The sequence below is a fragment of the Xenopus laevis genome, chromosome 9_10S, assembly GCF_017654675.1.
Source record: "Xenopus laevis strain J_2021 chromosome 9_10S, Xenopus_laevis_v10.1, whole genome shotgun sequence".
Lineage (NCBI taxonomy): Eukaryota > Metazoa > Chordata > Amphibia > Anura > Pipidae > Xenopus > Xenopus laevis.
The window spans coordinates 59,767,134-59,787,288 of record NC_054388.1 but is presented as its reverse complement, the minus strand read 5'-3'; the positions used below and the strand labels follow the sequence as shown (position 1 = coordinate 59,787,288).

Here is a 20,155-nt window from a genome sequence, read left to right as displayed (position 1 = left end):
CACAGTCTAGCCTAATTGAAGTGATCAGACTGTTCTTCTTCAGATGAGGAGGAAGAAAGTTTATTTTTATATGAACTATGTTCCAGACCTTATTAAGGCAGAGAGAAACACTTTAGTCATTAAAGGAAAACTATACCCCCCAAACAATGTTGGTCTCTATTAAAAGATACTGAGTAAGACAGCTCATGTGTAAAACCCTGCTTCATGTAAATGAACCATTATCATAATAATATACTTTTTTAGTAGTATGTGCCATTGGGTAATCATAAATAGAAAATTGCCATTTTAAAAAATAAGGGCCACCCCCTGAGATCGTAAGATTCACTGTGTACACATACAAACCACATGTAAGGTCACATGAGCCAATTAACAGACAGAGTTCTGCCTTTTGCTTCCTCACTTCTTCCTGTTACAGTTAGTGTTGTAGTATTTCTGGTCAGGTGATCTCTGAGGCAGCACAGATAGAGTCACGAAATGGTGGCTCAAGGCAAGAGATGTAAAAGGGCAATATTTATGTAAATATATATTCCAGTTTGGTAAGATTCTTTAATATGTCATTCAATTTGATATAAACTATCTGTTGCTTAAGTATTCATTTTGGGGGTATAGTTTTCCTTTAAAGAGTAAGACCAGAGAGTCGGGTGGTTTTTGTCAGGAAGAGAAAACATGTCTTCCCAGTGCACATGGACGTGCAAGATGTCATGTCTTTAAGTGGCAAAAAATGGCTAGAAAGTTTTTGGTGGAGGCTTAAATGGAGAAGCCCTATCCCTCCAGAGTCTCAGGAAATTTGGAACAATCCTCCAACTGTGGATGCTCCACTCGCTAGACTGTTCAGGAAGACTGTGCTACCAATAGACTTTGACAGCCAATGTAGAGAAGGATGGAAATGAAATTGATAAATGATGATGGGAGCCATGTTAAAACCATCAGTATCATTAGTTTCAGTGGTCAAGGCCCTGTCGATGTGGATAGAGGATTTAGAGCAAAGGACCAGAAAAGGGGTCCTGGTTGCAAGGGTCTTACTCTAGCAAACAAGGCACTTTTTTTGACAAGAGGCTGGAATATGAACAAGAGAGGGGCTGCATAGAAAGATAAGTAATAAAAAGTAACAATAAAATTGTAGTGTCATAGAAAATTATGAAAACCAATTGCAAAGTTGTTAGGAATAGGCCATTATATAAGATTAGTATCCTGCCTGAGCTTGTTGTGACCATTGGGGGTATTCCAGAGCTAAGGTACAACTTTGTCTGTCTAGTGTGTTTTGCAGCCAGTTGTGACTTTGGCTTTGTCAAGGGCATAATAAGTGAGCTGCTTTGCCTCTGCAAAATAAATAGTGTTTGATTCTGTACTCACAGAATGCATATCTCCAATTCTGGAACTACATATAATTGAATACATCATTAATATGATTTACGATAGAGGTGTCCTTTTTTCTGATGTCTTTTTTTCTGATTTCTTTCTCAGTTCCCGGGTTGTTTTGCCAATCTATTTTTCCCAATTACCAAATTCCATTATACAGACTACCCCCTATTTTATATATTCACTAATCTCATAGATTTCTGTGTCGATCTTGCATAGCAATATTTTGTAGATTTATTACTCTGTGTAAAAACTCTGGCAAAATTTGCAACACATTGCCAGGCTTTTCCATGTAAAAAACAGCATCATTTTTTTACCTGTTTTTCTCAGTATAGGAAAAAAAAACACCTTGATAAATTCACCATTTTTTTGGCAAATTTAGTTTTAAACAGCATAATAAATTGGCCTCTATATGTGTTCTTATGACAAATGAGAATTTTCCACTTTGAAAACAGCCCTTATTTCTGTTTCTGTTTGTCAGCCATTCGTCCCTTTTAGATGCTCTCCAAACTTTTGAAGAACAGGCGGTCACTGTTGGAACATGATAAATTAAGGCAGGAAGCTTATTTATAGTTACATTTTACACATTTTGTGCCTAACATGGGCACTTAATCATAGGCAATGGCGTACTTTCTACTAGCTTTCTTCCACAGTCAATGGTAGAATTTTCCATCCAAAGTGTAAAAGGGCTTGGTCAACATGCACAACATGCAACAAACCACTAGGCTGGTATCACCAACAGTAACCAGTGATCAGTCGGTTTTGATTAGACTACTACAACTTAGAAAGCAAAGTAAAGATCTGATTTGTTTACTGACTGTTACTTTGATAGTAAAACATCCCTGCGTTTATTTATATGTTCCACAAGGTGGCAGAGTTTTCTAAAAGTGTTGTATTAAAAGTTGTCTATTTTTAATTGCAGCCTGACTAAGGCAAAGTATATCATTGTTCCAGTCATTTTCAATGTTATAGACAACTTCTTATTTAGGTGTTTTTACTGTAAGAGTTCAGCAATAATTGTTTCCCATGTAAAAACTCCCAAGTTAGAATACAGTGAGAGTAAATGTGTATTTGTAGTTAATTAAAATCATAATTAACAGAATTGGGTTCTGCCTCTGTTTGAAACATAGACCCATAGAGGTTCCTACTGTAGATCCCTAGCTACTGTACTATACAGAGTGTTACTACATCTTAATAGGTCTTAGCTGTTCTCCTAAACTGCACTGTTATTCCTCCCCAATGCTGCTTATCATTAGCTACATCTTGGGGTTTTAGTAGATCAGAGCATTGAATAATGTTATTTCCCCTATAATGTTTTTATTCCCACTTTGCTTAGTCATTTCATCATTCCATCTTATATTGGCACCATGTGTAGTTCTTTTCTTTTTTTTTTTTGTATTTCTTTATGTGTCTAGAACTATTATCATTTCATTCATGCCATATGTTAAATTTTTTACTGTTGCGTCATCAAAGGGATAGAATGAAAGGCTATTTTGCAACTGGATAATTAACCTGCAAGAAAAGCATATCTGATTGGTCCCCAGTGCCATAAAATTGCCAGGCCTGCCCCCTCCTGAGACTGAAGGTCTCCGTATTATGTACTTATGGACAGATCTGCATCAGAGCAAGGGCTGCTGAGTTATTAGGTGAAATGTAGGTAGGGCAATTTATCAGTCTTTCAGTTATTTCAAAACACAATTATAAGGAACGTTGCAATTGTATTTGATAACATTTTATGCCTGCAATTTCTGCAAAGACAGAAAAGCTTGATCTTGTTAAGCTGCAAAGAAAACCTCAAGTTCAACTGCTACAAAAATGACATTATTAAATGTATTTTTGCACATTCAACTGTTTAACAATGCCTATATAATAGCTTGAATGCTGATCATTCAGCTCCCATTGACTATATAAGTTCACCAGGTTTTAGAGGCCAATCTGTCCATTTAAATTTTCAAGATTTTTTGATAAATCTTGAAAACTAGAGTTCGAAATAGAAGAACTGGGAAAAAAACTTGCTGATATTTTTAAATTACTGAAAAATAAGCAATCTCTAATTTATGAAAATTTGAATTTGCTTTATTTTCACTATTCGAGAAAAATGCTTTCTTTTCAACCTTGAAAATTAGTAAATAGGCACATCAAGAAAACCATAAACTTCTCACCAACATTTTTTTCCTCTCCACTTGCATTAAAGGGAACCTGTTACCCGAAAAAAAAATCTAAATTATATTTTATCATGTTTATCAAGCAAAATAAACTTTAATTACACTGTATAAATTATTTGAATCTGGTTTCCTTCGATCTGGGAATTTAAAAATGTAGCAAGCAGGCAGGAGCCATATAATGGACACAGTTTTTAAAGGGGAAGTAAAAGTCTAAAATAATTCTTTCAAAGTTGGTCACAGGGGGTCACCATCTTGTAACTTTGTTAAACATCAAAACAAAACAAAAAGTCAAATAATATATGCCAGAAGCCGATACAGTACGACTGATTAGGAATCATAATAGGCAGACTGTACTGGGTCCTGTGTTGTCATGTAATCTAATGTGGATTTTATAGTTTTTGTATTGTTTAATACAAACTTTCTTCAACTCATACAGTCAGGTTTCTTATAAAAATGTTACACATTTTTTAATTAAAGTATATTGGAGAAAGGTTTCTTTTTCATTAAAGAAAAATGGGAAGGGGACCTGTCACCCTAAGAAATAATTCCATATTATTGAGCAAAATAAACTTTACTTACACTATATTTATTATTTAAATTTTGTTTCCTTCAGTCTTGGAATTACACAATCAAAGCAAACAGTCAGGTGCAATTTTGTGAACACTGTTATAAAGACAAATTAAATATCACCCCAAAATCTTGTGTATGCACCAGAATGGGGGGCCTAATGCCCATGCATAGTACCCTACACAATTATAGAGCGTCAGGAGGGTAGGGGGAATGTGTGGAATGCAGAGACCTGTAGGAAGTGCTGAATGTAAAGTTAAAGTAATTGACTGCCCCACTTCTATGCCTCGGGCATAGAGGTGGGGCAGGTAATGTTTGATTGACAGCTCAAATATAAAAACCCTTTTATAACAGGTATGAATATTTTAATGATAAAAAGAATTTAGGTTCGATGTTTAATTTGCAAATGACTTTCAGTATACAGCTTTTAATGTGTTGATGACAGGTCCGCTTTAAAGAGAAACTATTGTGAAAATCAAAATGTAATATAAGCTTCATCATACTGAAATAAGAAACTTTTAAATACAATCAATAAATATTCTGCATCGTTTCTGAAGTAATCAAGTTTATCTTCACTATCCCTCTCTCAGCATCTGTTTCTCTTCATTCTGTCTTCTTGCAGCAGTTAGGTGTCAGATATTAATTGACAGTTAGATCCAATATACCTGTATCTTATAGAGGGAACCTCCTTTCCTAGCAGATGAATTAGAGCTCACTCAAATACAATACCAGTACAAACAAAATCTAACAAAATAACTGCCTTTTGCAGAAATCCTGCATGTAGAGAGGCATAATTTCTGGTGATTGTAATAGAGTGAGGTTTAATACATCTTCTAGGCAAAAGGAGCTTCCCTACAAGATATATTGGATCTAACTGTCAATGAATATCTGACACTCAACTCCTGCATGAAGAGACAATGAAAAGAAACAAATGAGAAAGGGATAGTGAACATAAACTTGATTATTTCAGAAATATTGCAGAATTTTTAATTGATTATATTTAGAAAACATCTCATTTCAGTGTGCTGAAGCGTATATTACATTTTCATGATAGTTCCCCTTTAAGGTAGGGATGAACCAAATTTGGCCTTTGTGTTAAATTGAAGCAAATACAAACCCTTAAAGCCACATAACATAAAGCTACTCCATTAGACAGGGAGTCTAATGGAGGCGGCCGTTATTTTTTAAAATGGCAATTTTCTATTTATAATTACCTAATGGCACATACTACTAGTTTTCACTAAATACACTAAAACTAAACTTAGTTAAAGTTTTAGTTTCACCAAATTAACAAGACTGAACTTGAACTCTAGTTTCATATTTTAGCTTTGAACAAAAGCTAAGTGGTGTAAGTACATCGGATGGAGGCAAGGGATTTAACTTTACCTACCCACTGACTGCTCATTATATTTTTTTTATAAGTTTGTGATCACAACTAAAAATCCAGAAAACATAAACATTTTTATTCAGAATTTGCATTTTTGGTTGTTGCGCCAGATATTTATATAATTATCCAGACCTAAATAAAGTTACGATTCCATTTAAGGGTTAAATTTACTAACCTGCGAAAATTTACCAGTGACGGCTTTGCACCCATCTCTACAGTTCGCCAGGCAAAAATTCGTTCAGACAACGCTAATTTACTAGAATGCAAAGTTACATCCAGGCCGCCGAACGAGGGCTAACTTTAGCTAGCATTACGTCGGCATCAAAGTGAAGATGCACTAGCGTTCAATTATGCCTAGCGCAACTTCTTTAGAGGCTAATTTGCATACGGCAGGAAATTATAAAGTTGAGTGGACGTATATGTTGCAGCAAATACATCACATTACACAAGTCCAGGGAACCTTAATATGTATAGTTTGTGTTCCATATGTTAGAAAATGTATGGGGCAACTTGGTTACCCAAATAACATTTTTAAGGACTTTTGCAGGCTATCACTCTGAAAAAAGGAAAAAGACGTTTTTTGGGACTTAAGAAAAATTTTCCACTAAAAATTGAGGAAGTCCTATGCACTCCATCGAACTTTGCCTGGTCTGAGCTGGCGAAGGCAAGTCTGACGAAAGAGGTAACATTGAGTAATATCCGCATCTTGGTGAATTTGCAGAGTTATGTCTATTCCCCAGAGTGAAAATTCGCCTGGCATTAGAGCGTGAAGCAGAGCTAGCATCTATCTCCTTCGCTAGTGAAGTGACGCCTGCGCCCGTTAGTAAATCGCCAAAGTAATAAAATGAAATGACGAAGGAATCATCGTCAGTGTTAGTCACTTCGTCCTTTGGTAAATGTGCCCCCAAGTTTGGTCAGTAAGGTAGGATATGTTATATTCATAATACATCTTTGGAATCTTTCTATCATCATTTATTTGACTGCCTTAGTGTAGACAACATGATAAACAGGTGGATGAATGAAGAATATTTTGTTTAGAGGCACATTTTATAGAGTGCACCCCTAGAGGAGTTGGCAGTTAAATTGTGAATGAACATTTAAAATATTTGGCTACAGGTTTATCTTAGCCTGTAAATTGGATGGACAGTCCAACATAATACAGCTAAATTCTTCCCAACACGAAACAATATAACATAACAAAACAAAACTTTCACAAGACCTGCCAGCACATAAAAAGCATAAAGCTTGCATATAAGAACTACAACTGTGCATCATAGAAGCCCCCCCTCCATTTATGGGATAATCAAGATATAATGACAGAACTTGTGAAATTCTGATGGTGTTATTGGATAAATTATAAAGTGATTACATTTGGGTCCATCAAATAGGTAATCATCATCATCATCTCTTTTAGTCAGTTGGAGATGTACCCTAAGAGCTGTACCAGCTTCAGTATCAATTAAATTTATGTGATTGTAGAAGTTTTAGTGTGCCCATGTCCCATGCATATTAAATGCCAGGTTCTGATCATGCAGAAAGGTAAGTTCTCTGTAAGATATGCCACTGAAGACTTTCCTTGTGTTGTTTGACACAAAAAAATCATACATTGTGAATGTGTTATGTCGGCATTGTCAATATTCTAATTCGTTGTTAGCTTCAGAGGATGTATTGGCTCCATTTCTTTCTGAATCTAAAGCAGTGTACTTGATCTGGAAACCTCCTCCTGTTACTGAGCCATCTGATAGGAACTTTAAAGTCATGACGTTACCTGGAAGAGAAACATTCCATTACTATAAGGGTGATATTCCATGAAATGTCTTGCAAAAGCTTGTCTCACTGCAAGCTGGTCACAAGCTTTTTGTTTGGGTATGGTATGGCAACTTTGCGGGCATGGCCTACTGGTAGAGACCAGAAACTACTTAGGTTTTATCATAACTGCAGAGAGGTATGATTAGACTAGCATAAGGGTTGGCCTCTACCACACGTAATTCTATTGGAAAATGTTAGGTAATAATGTGCCTATACTGGAGGTTTCTAAGTCTTAATCAGTATAAACCAGAGGAGTGGGACCTCTGCTCTGAATGCATTAGTTGCATGGCATCAAGCAAAGCCTTTAGCTGATCACGTATGTGTGGCTTCAACCTAAATAATGTTCCCCATTGAAGTTTTCCCTCTGCAAAGTTCTTGATAGACTTAGGGGGCTACAGATGAAACAATTACAATCTTTCCTGTGACAGTTGGTTTGTTTTCAATACAGAAGTTTTAGAGCTGAATTATCAGGTATACTGTTAGAAACAATAGAATTCCCTCCCCATTCAATAAAGCCACACAAAAATGGATGACACTTATTCCCTCTTTAGAGGAGGACCAACTGGAAGAGGCAACGGATAATTTGTACCCCTGCCTAATATCATTTAGGGACAGAATGGTTCAACTTAAAATGATCCATCAAATTTATATTACCCCTATGGGTAGATCAGAGAGAGCCAAATGTGTGAAATGCGGTAGAGGAGAAGCGGGCTTCCTTCGTTTGATATGGAATTTCCCTAGATTAGCAGTGTACTGGTCAGAAGTAATCTGATACACTAATATATTCCTATACTTTCCTGGAATTAAGTCCCTGGAGACTTTTTTATTGGGTATTATAGATGAGGCAGTGCTCCTACAAAAATCCAGAATACTTTTACGATCTATTTTGTTTTACGGAAAAAAAGTTAGTAATAATAAAATGAATGCACCCCAACTCCCCTACACTTCAGCAATGGATTGAATTAATAAATGGTACATTGCCTCAAATCAAACTGACGTACAATGCTAGGGGAACACACTGTAAATTTGAGAACATATGGGAACCTTGGCTAGATGTCAACCCCCACACATCCCTACCAGATGACTGAGCTCTAGGTTGGCCCTGAAGCGTACGCCGATAACTGGAAAATATGTTACATGCTCTAAGTTTTGAAACTGTTACTAAATATACATAATAACTGTAAACAGCAGTCATGTAAGTGTCAAGCCTGATGGTTTGCTTTATTTGTATTTTTGTTTGTCTTTTTAAATGCAAAATAAAAACCTTTGAAAAAAAGAAACAATAGAATTCAACAATAGAATTCTGATTATATCTGTCAGCAGCAATAGTGGCCGATGTTCGGACACTGTCTATGGCCACCTTTAGCCTGATGAAATTCTTACTCTCTAGGAGCCATTGGGCTCATTTGAGATCTTTAGAGGTAGTGCTATGTGCACAACTATGTGCACAACTGTTAAAACACCACAGTGCTCATCTATACTTCTACTATCTAGTGGAAATTTTACTCTGGAATTCTGAGTAAAAATCGTTGTCCTTTTTGTGCAACTTCTCTAAAGACTTGATATTTTTACCATTAATTTGTAAGGTGTTATGTACAGGGCTACTATGTTCTCTGTACCTTGTGTCAGATTTTTAATCTATGCAGAGCTCAGATTGTGCTGCTAAAATGTGCAATTGGTAACATTAGGTTCCTTGGTCATTTCTGTAACAGGGTATACTCCTAATGATTTAATTTGGGTACTTTATCCTCCTACTGTTCACTGTAATGGGTAAGTATTCCACAAATGTACTACAGGTGTCAGGCACTGCCACCTATATCTTACCTGTACTAATGATGCTTTCAGGTATCTCATATCCACAGTACCTGAAATAAAATAATTAGAAGGGTCATTTACAACAGCAGCCACAAATGTGGTCATGTTAAAATGCATGCAAATGCTGAGTGAATTGATGCCATAGAGTCCATCCTGCCTCTTCTGCAGAATCATATGCAAATGGGCCTGTTGACACTGGAGAACCCTAGAGTTAATACAAGCCTGAACATGGCGGTAATACCAGGGTTTCTACAGTGAGTTGCCAATACTGTTTTGTACTGTGAAAATCCATCAGGTGTAATTGCAACACATTTATGTAGGAATTATGGCAAAAAAACACTGCATTATTGATGTTGCTGAACTTAAATCAATTATACATCCTAAACCCTGAAAGAGTGCAAGTGTAAGGATTACACTGAATTACTTCAAGGTTCAATGAGGGTTAGGAAGCAATACTTGGATGGGGATTCCATTTAACTATGTATGTGTTGTTAGAAGTAGAAGATACCAAGAAGAGAGTGTATGAAATTACCTCCCTACTAATCCATGAACGTCATCATAACTGTCGTATATTTCAAAGTAATCGGAAAGGCAGTCAATGTACTCTTCAATGTCAAGGTCCAGAAACTCTATGAAAATGCGTTGGCCATAATTGACTCTGATGTGCCAGTAGCAAATCTGATCGTTTTCATAGTGATCTGGATAGCCAGGGGATTTAATGATTCGCTCTTGCTCTGTGAGCACTCCGCCACACTCTTTTGCTGAAACATATACAGAAATGTAGTTATTTCTTCTAATGTGCTTGTTTGTTAAATCATAAAATATTTCTATTAGTATACTGGACAAGTGTTTGATACTGTACACAGGTTTCACATTTAATTTTTTTTAAATGGATTATTTTGAATTTGGCTGTGTTTTATTGGCTAGGCCAGGTGTTCTCAAAATAAGAAAACCAACAGTGGTAATTAGATAACTGAATATTTCAGTGAAATCCTCTATAGGTGTCCTCTGTAGGTGTCATATTCAAGTATCCTTATTTTAAAAATGGTTTCCTTTTCCCTGTATTAGTAAAACAGTAGCTTGTACTTGATGGTAACTAAGCTGCATGAATCCTCATTGGTGGCAAACTAACCTTTTGGGTTTATTTAATGGTTACATTTTTTTTAGCAAACTTAAGGTATTGTGCGCCAAATTACAGAAGAAACGCTTCTCTGGAAACCCCAGGTTTTAAGCATTTCATATACATCCAATATATGTAGATATATTAGATGTGTTAGATACCTTGGGGATTGTAGCAATAGGCGTCCCATCTTTCACTCTTGTTTAGCCGAAATCCATAGTCTATGATGCCTTTCTTTCCAAACCCACAGTTAAATGTTGGCTTTACTATGGGATAGCCGACTCTTCCTCTGTGCAACCATCCTGCGGCACATACGTGAAAACCTGCAAAAGAAGCAAAGAAGACCTATACTTTAGGTTACTCTAATAAAATTCAAAACATCTGCGCTATAGCTATTAAACCATACCTACAAATCAAGTAGCATTTACTTGTCACATGTCTCAAACTGGTTGCTCTGTCTAGACCGGGGGTTCAGTCCTTGTTTCTTTTATTTCCTTGTGCCTAAGGATATTAGTAGTAGTAAAATTTGTATGTGCTTCCACTTGTAAGAACTTGTGAAGTTGGTGCAAAGCAGTCCAGAAACCCTTGCCAGGGGTTACATCGACATACCGGAAAAAAATACCGCTGCAACGCCTCTTAGTTGCAAAAGTAATATTTTAATTTATTAGATCTGACAACCAGGCAACGTTTCACAAGGGCGAGAGTGAGCCTGAAACGGTGCCTGGTTGTCTGACCTATTAAATTGAATTTTTCACTTTTGAAACTAAGAGGTACTGCAGCGGTATTTTTTTTCACCTTGGGGTTTCATGACTAGCCATTAATGACTCACATTCCTACTGGTAGAGCTGTTACTGAACAAGTTTGGAAATCTTCATAATTTTAACTTTAACATTTCCCACATGCCCTGGAATAATCAGGACCAGGAAGGAATAATTGGCTCCCTGTGTTACTCAGCCTTTGAATAACACTCTTTTAATCCATTAAAAACAGTCCCCTCTTGTCTTCTTTTCTTATTTGAACTAATCAGTAACTGACCAATAAGCAATGACAAGAGCCAAAGCCGTGGGCACAAGAGATGCCTGTATGTGGGTCCCTAGTTATTCTGATAGTGAACTAATCACAGACTAATGTTACAAGGCAGCTCTTGACTCCATATTAGGTCATATGGCAACTGGAAGGAAATGATCTCATGAAAGCACCAAGTCACTGCTAGAATTACACAATGCCATTATTCTTTTTGTGCCAAACCCAAATCACTTGCACATGGTTTGGAAAGTAAAGGCCCATGAGGAGTATTTTTAGAAGAGATCAAATACATTTACACAATGGGAACGAAGATTAGAATGCGTAAGACCATTTCCTACACATCCACGTTGCTTCAGTTGAAAACTGTGATTGAACTTCTGTCATGTGAAGCCATTTCATTGCATCATTTATGCAATATAAAGTTTGAATCTTTTGTGCATCTGATGGTGTATTGTTGCTAGTCTCTTTTAGGTTAAGTCATTTACCCAAACACCTCAGTGTGCAAAGTGCACATTTCTGATACAATTGCCAAATTTTTTACCCACATTGCAATGTTTTTTCCACTGATTTCAGAATAACTGCGGTCCCAAGGGGCAGATATGCCTGATGTAAATACAGATGATTTCATTTTAAATTGACTTAGTTGCTCTTGCATTTTGACTTGTATCAGATGCAATTGTGTCATGGGAAAATATGTTTTTTTTCAAAATGCATATTCTGCAGAAGAATTCACTGAGATCCGTCTTTCAAAAGAGTAAACAGATTTTTTTTTTATTATTTTGAAATCTGACATGGGGCTAGACATGTTGTTAGGTGCCCAGGTGCTCTGATAAACTTCAGTTGCCCTTTACTGCTGCACTGTAAGTTGGACTGATATCCTCCCCCTACTTTTCCTAACCCTCAGCAGCCCATCAGCAGAACAATGGGTATGTAACCAGATAACTGGTTTATACAGTATAACACTCATTTGTAAAAATTCCCACTGCGACTCCTCCAAGTACATTGAGTAGCAGAAATAATAGCTTATCTGAAAGCAGTTCCATTTTAAGTGTTGGCTCATTCTGAAGACAGGGGATCAGGCACAATGACCGGAGATGGCTGCCTACTCACCCGTATTGCAACTAAAAAAATTATACTCATTGGTTCAGAAATAACATTGTATATGGTAAAGCGATTTTTTTTAATATAAACAGTGTATTTTAGAAATAAAAATAACACAATTAAAATTATGACAGAATCCCTTTAAAGGAAAACTATACCCCCAAAATGAACACTTAAGCAACAGATAGTTCATATCATATTAAGTGACATATTAAAGAATTTCACCAAACTGGAATATATATTTAAGTAAATATTGCCCTTTTACATCTCTTGCCTTGAGCCACCATTTCGTGATGGTCTGTGTGCTGCCTCAGAGATCACCTGACCAGAAATACTACAACTCTAACTGTAACAGGAAGAAGTGTGGAAGCAAAAGACACAACTCTGTCTGTTAATTGGCTCATGTGACCTAACATGTATGATTTGTTGGCATGTTTGTGAGTACAGTGAATCCTACGATCCCAGGGGGCGGCCCTTATTTTTTAAAATGGCAATTGTCTATTTATGATTACCCAATGGCACATACTACTAGAAAAGTATATTATAATGAAAATGGTTTATTTACATGAAGCAGGATTTTACATATGAGCTGTTTTATGCAATATCTTTTTATAGAGACCTACATTGTTTGGGGGGTATAGTTTTCCTTTAATTTAAAGTCCATTGGCTGTGTTCCATGCACTTAATTCGTCTGGGGCAACTGCACCATGCTGACTGATGTAGGATGCTGGTTCTGAGGTGTTCCCTGCATTAGTAGAAGTATCTATGCTCAGTTTGGAACCAGAGGCAGAAGTAAGGCAGAGACACCAACCTCAACTATATGGAAGTGCAAGGAGCTCATATTGACACAAGTATCTTTAGCAAAATGACACAACTCACTGTGGGAAAATGTTTTTTCATACAAGTGGTGTAACCACCTGGCCTCTTTCCTACCTATCCATGGGGCACCCCTTACCCCCAGCGATTAATGTAAAGGCCTGGTTTGTGACCATAATGGAAATCATAGGCCTGGGGGCCTGAACAGTAATTAACGGCTCCAGGAGGGGGGGGGAATGAAAGGGCAATTGTAGCCCACAAGGGGGTGCTCTCTTATAGTTATGATACTAGAATAACCTATGGTCCTGCTGCCTACTGTATATCCCATTTACATAATTATGAATCAGTTATTCAAAACATATTGTTAGCAGTAGGACATTTAGTCTAAAAGGAGGTCAAGAATGAATAAGAACAATGTTACTGGCAAAAAAACCACACTGCAGAATATGTGGCACATTAGTAAATCAGCCTGCTGATTCAAGAATGAATAGGCAAATATTATTCAACAGAGCATACAGATATATTTGCCCTAGTTTTAATTGCAGTTCATGAAACTATTGTAATTTAGTATCCACATATAACAGCAAACATAGTCATTTTGGTGCTTGTCCATAGGTCCCCAGATTCCCCTTTGTGAACTGCCTTTGTTTTGCTAATGCTAGCACACTGCCAACTGCTGATCTGCACAAGTCTAAATTGCTCTGAGGCAGAACTCAATGTAGGGGACACTAGAGGAATGTGTGGGGATCAGAGCATGTATCAGTGTTTCCAAATTCAAACATTTCCTCAAGTAATTACTTTAAGGGCACAGACACACGGTCCGATTCGGGGAGATTAGTTGCACGGCGACAAATCTTCTCTTCTTCAGGGCGACTAATTCTACCGAACTGCCTTCCCCTGCCTTCCCACCAGCTAGAATGAAAATCGTTGGCGGGATGGCAATTGGAGCGCTTCGTTTTTTGAAGTCGTCCGAAGTTTCCTCGTGAGGCAACATCGGGCAACTTCAGAAATCAAATCGCTCTGAGTGCCATCCCGCCAGCGATTTTCATTCTAGCCAGCGGGAAGGCAGTTCAGGGAGATTAGTCGCCCCGAAGAAGAGGAGATTTGTCGCCGGGCGACTAATCTTCCCGAATCTGACCATGTGTCTCTGCCCTTAGCTGATCTTGGAGCAAGAGAGAAAAAAACTGTTTATAATTTGGCTCAGATGGAGAAATTATCTTACTAATTCATATAGGCAACCTCTTTCTGTGATCCACTTAACAGTCTTTCTCCACCTCAGTCTGTTTTAAGTGGTGTCACTGGACTTATCCACAGCTGCTGCTTTCTATGTGCAGATCCTTTTTACTGGCTCTCTGTTTCTGGCTGGAATTCTCTGCCCTTTGGCTCTTTCACTTTCCAGGATATTGTGCCTTTCACAAATTCCAAATTTATCTTATTTGTAAGCTCTGACCATACCTTCAATGTCCTTGGACCTTCAGATGCCTATTGAACACATTCATTATTCTCAAAGTCTCAAGACTGTAATGTCACACAGGGAGAGCCATCTTATCCTCCCCTTACAGTGTGACACCATTGTTATTTAATTAAATGTGATAAGTATGGAGTAACTTACTGTAGTGTTATGTATAAATTGTTAGAACTCCACAATAGAAAGTCCTATCATCATAAAATATAAAGTATGATGGGGCTCAGCCCCACTACATAAAAGTAGGTAAAATGGTAAAGAAGTGAGTCGTTTGCAATGGATTTGATGCATACAGTCCCCTTAAACTACAAAAGAAAGTTAGGGGAAAAGACCATATACTGTAGTTACAACACACATTTCACCCCCAGAACGATGCTTAGTCAAAGGTGATCCTGTACATTAAATTGGGGAGAACACAAACAGCACAACAGACAGTAACCATCGAACAAGCATAGATCTAGACATGACGGCAGAGGTCACTGGCTATGAAAGCTTACAATCTTTCTAATATTTTTGCTGTTTCCCATAGCAGAGAGACTTTTGTTCAATACAGCTTACAATCTAAACGTGGAGTGAAACTGATTTGTATCTTTCACGTGAACAACTACATCAGTTCTGTGTACTGCAAATGAGGGACATCATTTATCATTAAATAAATAGTGTTACATGATTGGCCTTGCCTTAAATACAGCCGGGGGTTGATGAGACTTTGAGTTTTTTTTAACCTGAATTAACTGTAACAGAATTTCAAAATCTGCTCCTCCCGTTCAGACCACCAATAAAGTTAAAGGTCACTAACCTCCAAACTAATGGCTTCATAAGTAAACTAAATAAAACAAACAGGAAAAACATTGTTTATAGGATAATCTTCAGTAGATAATGGCACATACATTTAGGCACTTCTATTGGTGATCACTGTCTAGATATGGAGATCAATGAATAGATAGATAATATAAATAATAATGTATAGTCAGATAAAGGATAGATAGATAGATAGATAGATAGATAGATGATAGTAGATATATAAGGAACAATTGATATATGATGAATAGGAACAGATAGATATATAGATAGATAGATAGATATGGATGGCCTTTCCATTGATATCCACTTTACTTACAATTTACCAGTGCATTAACCAATGGAAACAAACCTTACACTGTGTTAATATACAGCATGTGTTACCTATTTGTCTTGCTGCTTCCAATTGGTCATACGTAGCCAGACTTCCTCCCTCATATCCACATACAGCTTTGGCCTCCTTATAGGTAAGTTTATACTTTCCATTCCGTGATTCCCTGTGATAGACTCCAGCTGCTTGTTCTGTAGAATAGACCAGGGAACAATCTGAGTATTGTTTTGTCAGATCATAGAGAACAAGAACTCAGTTACATCCAACTCAGTAAAAAGCATAATTTAGTGGTCGTTCCAGGCCAAGGGATTGCTTTTAGTAGCTGTGGGGTAGTTAGCAAATGCCTGGCAGAAAACAACATGTTCCATATACACATCTTGTTTTATTTCCACCTCCCAGAATTTAACTTTCAGGCTTTGTAAACTCAAGTTTTCATATGGCATAATATGTTAATGGACAGTTTTCCCAGCTCTTGACATGATAATGAAAAATGTTTTTCCCATACATGTTGAGAAAGCAATTTACATGCAAATTTCAAATTAGTGAATACAAATGTTCTCCTTGTTTTCTTCTTACTTCTCACTAGGCCCAGTGAAGAAACATAGGGGGCTGTTAAAAAATGTATTCATTTGTTTTAATTCCAGTTCAGTTTATTCTTGTGACATCAGCTCAGACCAACTTGCCATATCACACTTTCACCTTTTCCTGTAAAAGACACTCTGCCTAAATATGTGGTTCAGATGGGCACAAAAGAGGTGCAGCAAACTGCTGTACACTATAGGGGTTATTTACGAATGCACTAGTGATGTGTTAGGGTTTGGTGCAAGTCGAGAATTTCTCGACCCGCACACCACTAGAATGCACCGCCAGGTGATGAAAGTGGATTTTTCCGCAATTCTAATGAGTGATGCACAACTACACCTAATGAACTAGCGGACCCTTGAGCTGCTGCCACCTGGAACCTGGCAATAGTTTTAGGGTTTAGGTGAACCAGACTTGTGTTCAGGGATCAGAGGCGAATGTAGTTATAAATGTGCATATCAAAAGTGACACATCCCCTACTCTGAAAATGCTAGATGCAGATTGTTCCCTATTTGCGTCTAATCCTAAACACAATTGCATCTGTTTTGACACACTGCATGCAACTTTGACAAATGCAACCCGGAGCAAGAATGCAATTATAATGGAATTATAGGTAAAAACTTGGGATCCAAAATTGCAATTTGCAGACTGCACTTGCCCTTATGTGTATAGGAGGTTTGGGGTATAAATGATTAGCATCACTCTAGTCAATGAGCAGAGAAACAGCAGGAGGCGCTATTTCAACTAGATTATATTCGTAATGTAAAAAACTGCTATGTTGGAAACTAGAAAAAAGTAAATTGCAAAAGAGCTCAGAAGAGCACTCTTACACTTATTTAATGAGTTAAAATAATGTAGTCAGGGTTGCTTCCCATGCCCTTTCCAAGCACTAGGGGGTGTAAATGTTTTATATACAAAGTCATATATTTCTTTGGAAAACAATGCAAATCTTTGGCAGTACAAATGGTTTGAAATCCTGTCAAGCCTTTCTCTTTCCCCTTCTACAGCGTGCTACATTTTTGACAGATTGAATCATATCCTCTGATCATCAAACAGAAACCCTGCCAGATTCTTTGAGGTTTCAGCCTAGGATTCCCTTCTTGGAAGGAATAATGTCAAGATGGAACATTATGTATCTGGAATATAAATCAGGACACGTTTTAATGCTTGCTTAACTAAAACTTGCTTTAAATAATATCCTTTATCTCTGTAATAAAAACAGTGCCATGTACTTGATTGTTACTTAGCTGCATGAATCCATATTGGCGGCAATACAATCCTATTGGATGTATTTGAAAGTTAAATGATCTTTAGTAGACTTAAGGAAAGAAGATCCAAATTACAAGAAATATTACTTATCTGGAAATCCCCAGGTCCCTACCAGCTGTCATTTAAGGAAGGTCTTAAGTCTTTTGTAACATGGGTGTTTCTGCCAATAATGATCACACTGCCAATAAGAGGGTTATGCTTTCCCATCATCATCATCATCAAAAAAATGTAGTTCTAAAATGTTTGATTGGTGTGCAGACATGTGTTCCACATTAGTTAAAGTATCAGTAAGGATGAGATCAACACAAGTCAATGGATTGGTATATATCATATCAGGTTTTATACATTAATTCCTTTTTCTTTTGCTTGTGAATTTTTCTGTCCCCACATGAACCTCTGGCTGAATAGAATGTTACTTAAAGGGGTGGTTAACTTTTAGTATGTTATAGAATGGTTAATTCTAAACAACATTTCCGTAAGCTTTCATTCTTTCTTTTTTATAGTTTCTTCTAGCTCTTTCCAGCTTTTAAATGGGGGTCACTGACCTCATCAAAAAACAAATGTTCTGTAAGGCTTCACATTTTATTACTCATCTTTCAGTGTAGATCCTCTCCTATTCATATCCCATTCCCTTATTCAAACCAATGTATGGTTGCTAGGGTACGCTATAACAAAAGTAGTAATCTAATAACCAAAGCAAACTGGAAGAGAGGTTTATGTCTATGGGAATATTGTTATGGCATTAAAAGAATATGCCAGTAGTTTTGCCTGTACAGGTATGGCATCCATTATCAGGAAACCCATTATCCATAAAGCTCCTTTAAAGCATACATATTTCATAACAGTACCTTGTATTTGAGCCCAACTAGGAATCCTTATTCGATGGAAAACAGTCCTTTGGGGTTTAATTAATATTTAAATTATTTTTAGCAGATATAAGGTATGGTAACCCACTTTTACTTAAAGACTCCTATCTGAAAACTCCCAGGTCCAGAGAATTCTGAATAACAGGTCCCATTCCTGGTAGTGTAGTCACTTAACAGTATATATTCTGCATAGAATTGTGAACGGATCTCTAGCGTGATAACTCTTAATGTACTTTGAAGTGTTAATAAGACTTAGAGGCCATATACACACCAATATTTCATACAACATTCGGTGCGTATACAGCGGGAGACGAGCCGACCGATATCAGCAGACAGCATGGATATCGGACAACTCATTGATTTTGAGGCACCCAAACTTCGACCACTATTAGTGCTAAATCGTCAACTTTAGAATTCTATAGTTTCCACCTGTATATCTGACGATTCAGCTCTACAAGTGTGTGCAGGAAAGATCATAGTAGTTGCTAATATGTCCACTTAGGCTGTTCCTCTGCTTGTGGAGAAACAGCCGATGGGAGAAGATCACACTCTGACTTAGTGTGTAATGCAATAAAGAAGTGTAAGCACCCACAATGGAATTGTTCATTTAATAGAATGAAATGAACATACTGTACATTTCCCCACTACTGGACTTTACACTTTACACTGTAGCTGAAATGTACTGTATGCAATCATTTTATGGTTTTATTGATTATTCTGAGAAACTGTATAACAAAGGCTGTGTCTATATAACTAACTAGACAACATTCTGTAACTACACATCCTTCTTTGGTCTGAATCTAAAGCTAAATCCTGTATTACAGTACATGAAACTATTATTTTTTACAACAGAATATGCATAGAAAATAAGAATAACTCACCCAACCATATAGAATTGTGGAAGACTCCGTTCTTAAATCCCCATCCAAACGTTTCGTCTAAGAACACTAAAACTAAGAATATCATTGTTTTCATCTTCCAACAATTTAAATAGAACGTCTTCCAGGGGAAACCACTCCTGCATCGGACTTGAATTCTTCTAAAACATCTGGCCACCAGACCTTTTTTTAAGAAAGATTTTTTTTTTTTCTGCGACTGTGAGTTCAGTGAGCTTGGTCCAATTAAACAGGCAGCTGTAACATTTCACAATTACAGTGACGTCTGAATATGGGCGTTAGGAGATAATGATACTATCCTCCATCTGTCTGGCTAGCCTTGTGGTCATAGCACACCAGACACCGTGGGAGGGATCCATCAAGGCTGATTTGCATTTTTCAGTGGCGATTAATGTCATTTATGATTCTTAAAAGAGTAAGATTATGTGGAGAACTGTTTCATACAGAGGGACAATTTGGGAATTTTACACCTACTTTAGACACACGCACACAAGACCCCTCTCCTGCACAAGGGTCAACAAAAAATCCAGCAGCACTCCAAAAGTTCATGCTGTGCAATAAGTGGTTTATTTAGCTAATATACTGTACATGTGTTGGGCCCCTTATTAAAGGAAAACAAATGGCAATTACACTTGGGGGTGCCAAAAGTTAGGCACCCCCAAGTGATTATATTTACTTACACAAAACCATGGGCCCGTGCTTCTATCAGCAGAAATCTGCAATGACCCAGGGGTTCTTCCATTGAGCACTACGGAGCAAGACTCTTCCTACTTCCTTGGT

The 20,155-nt window shown here is 37.2% G+C and overlaps 1 protein-coding gene across 1 annotated transcript; it reads right to left on the bottom strand.

Moving 5' to 3' along the window:
- Window positions 1-6,434: 6,434 nt before the first annotated feature.
- On the bottom strand, window positions 6,435-19,603 carry tnfaip6.S (TNF alpha induced protein 6 S homeolog). The gene is made up of 6 exons (XM_018238779.2): window positions 19,361-19,603; window positions 15,816-15,953; window positions 10,384-10,545; window positions 9,635-9,863; window positions 9,112-9,152; window positions 6,435-7,246 (listed from the first exon to the last, which is right to left on the bottom strand). The coding sequence occupies exons 1-6, from the start codon at window positions 19,452-19,454 to the stop codon at window positions 7,110-7,112; spliced, it is 801 nt and encodes a 266-aa protein (XP_018094268.1). The 5' UTR covers window positions 19,455-19,603; the 3' UTR covers window positions 6,435-7,109.
- Window positions 19,604-20,155: the final 552 nt, after the last annotated feature.

Coding starts and splice junctions, on each gene's coding strand:
- tnfaip6.S (XM_018238779.2), bottom strand. CDS start 19,454: ATGAAAACAATGATATTCTTAGTTTTAGTGTTCTTAGACGAAACGTTT. Junction 9,864..10,383: donor CTATTGCTACAATCCCCAAG/GTATCTAACACA, acceptor TATATGTTTCAG/CAAAAGAGTGTGGCGGAGTG. Junction 7,247..9,111: donor TGAAAGCATCATTAGTACAG/GTAAGATATAGG, acceptor TTTCTCTTCCAG/GTAACGTCATGACTTTAAAG.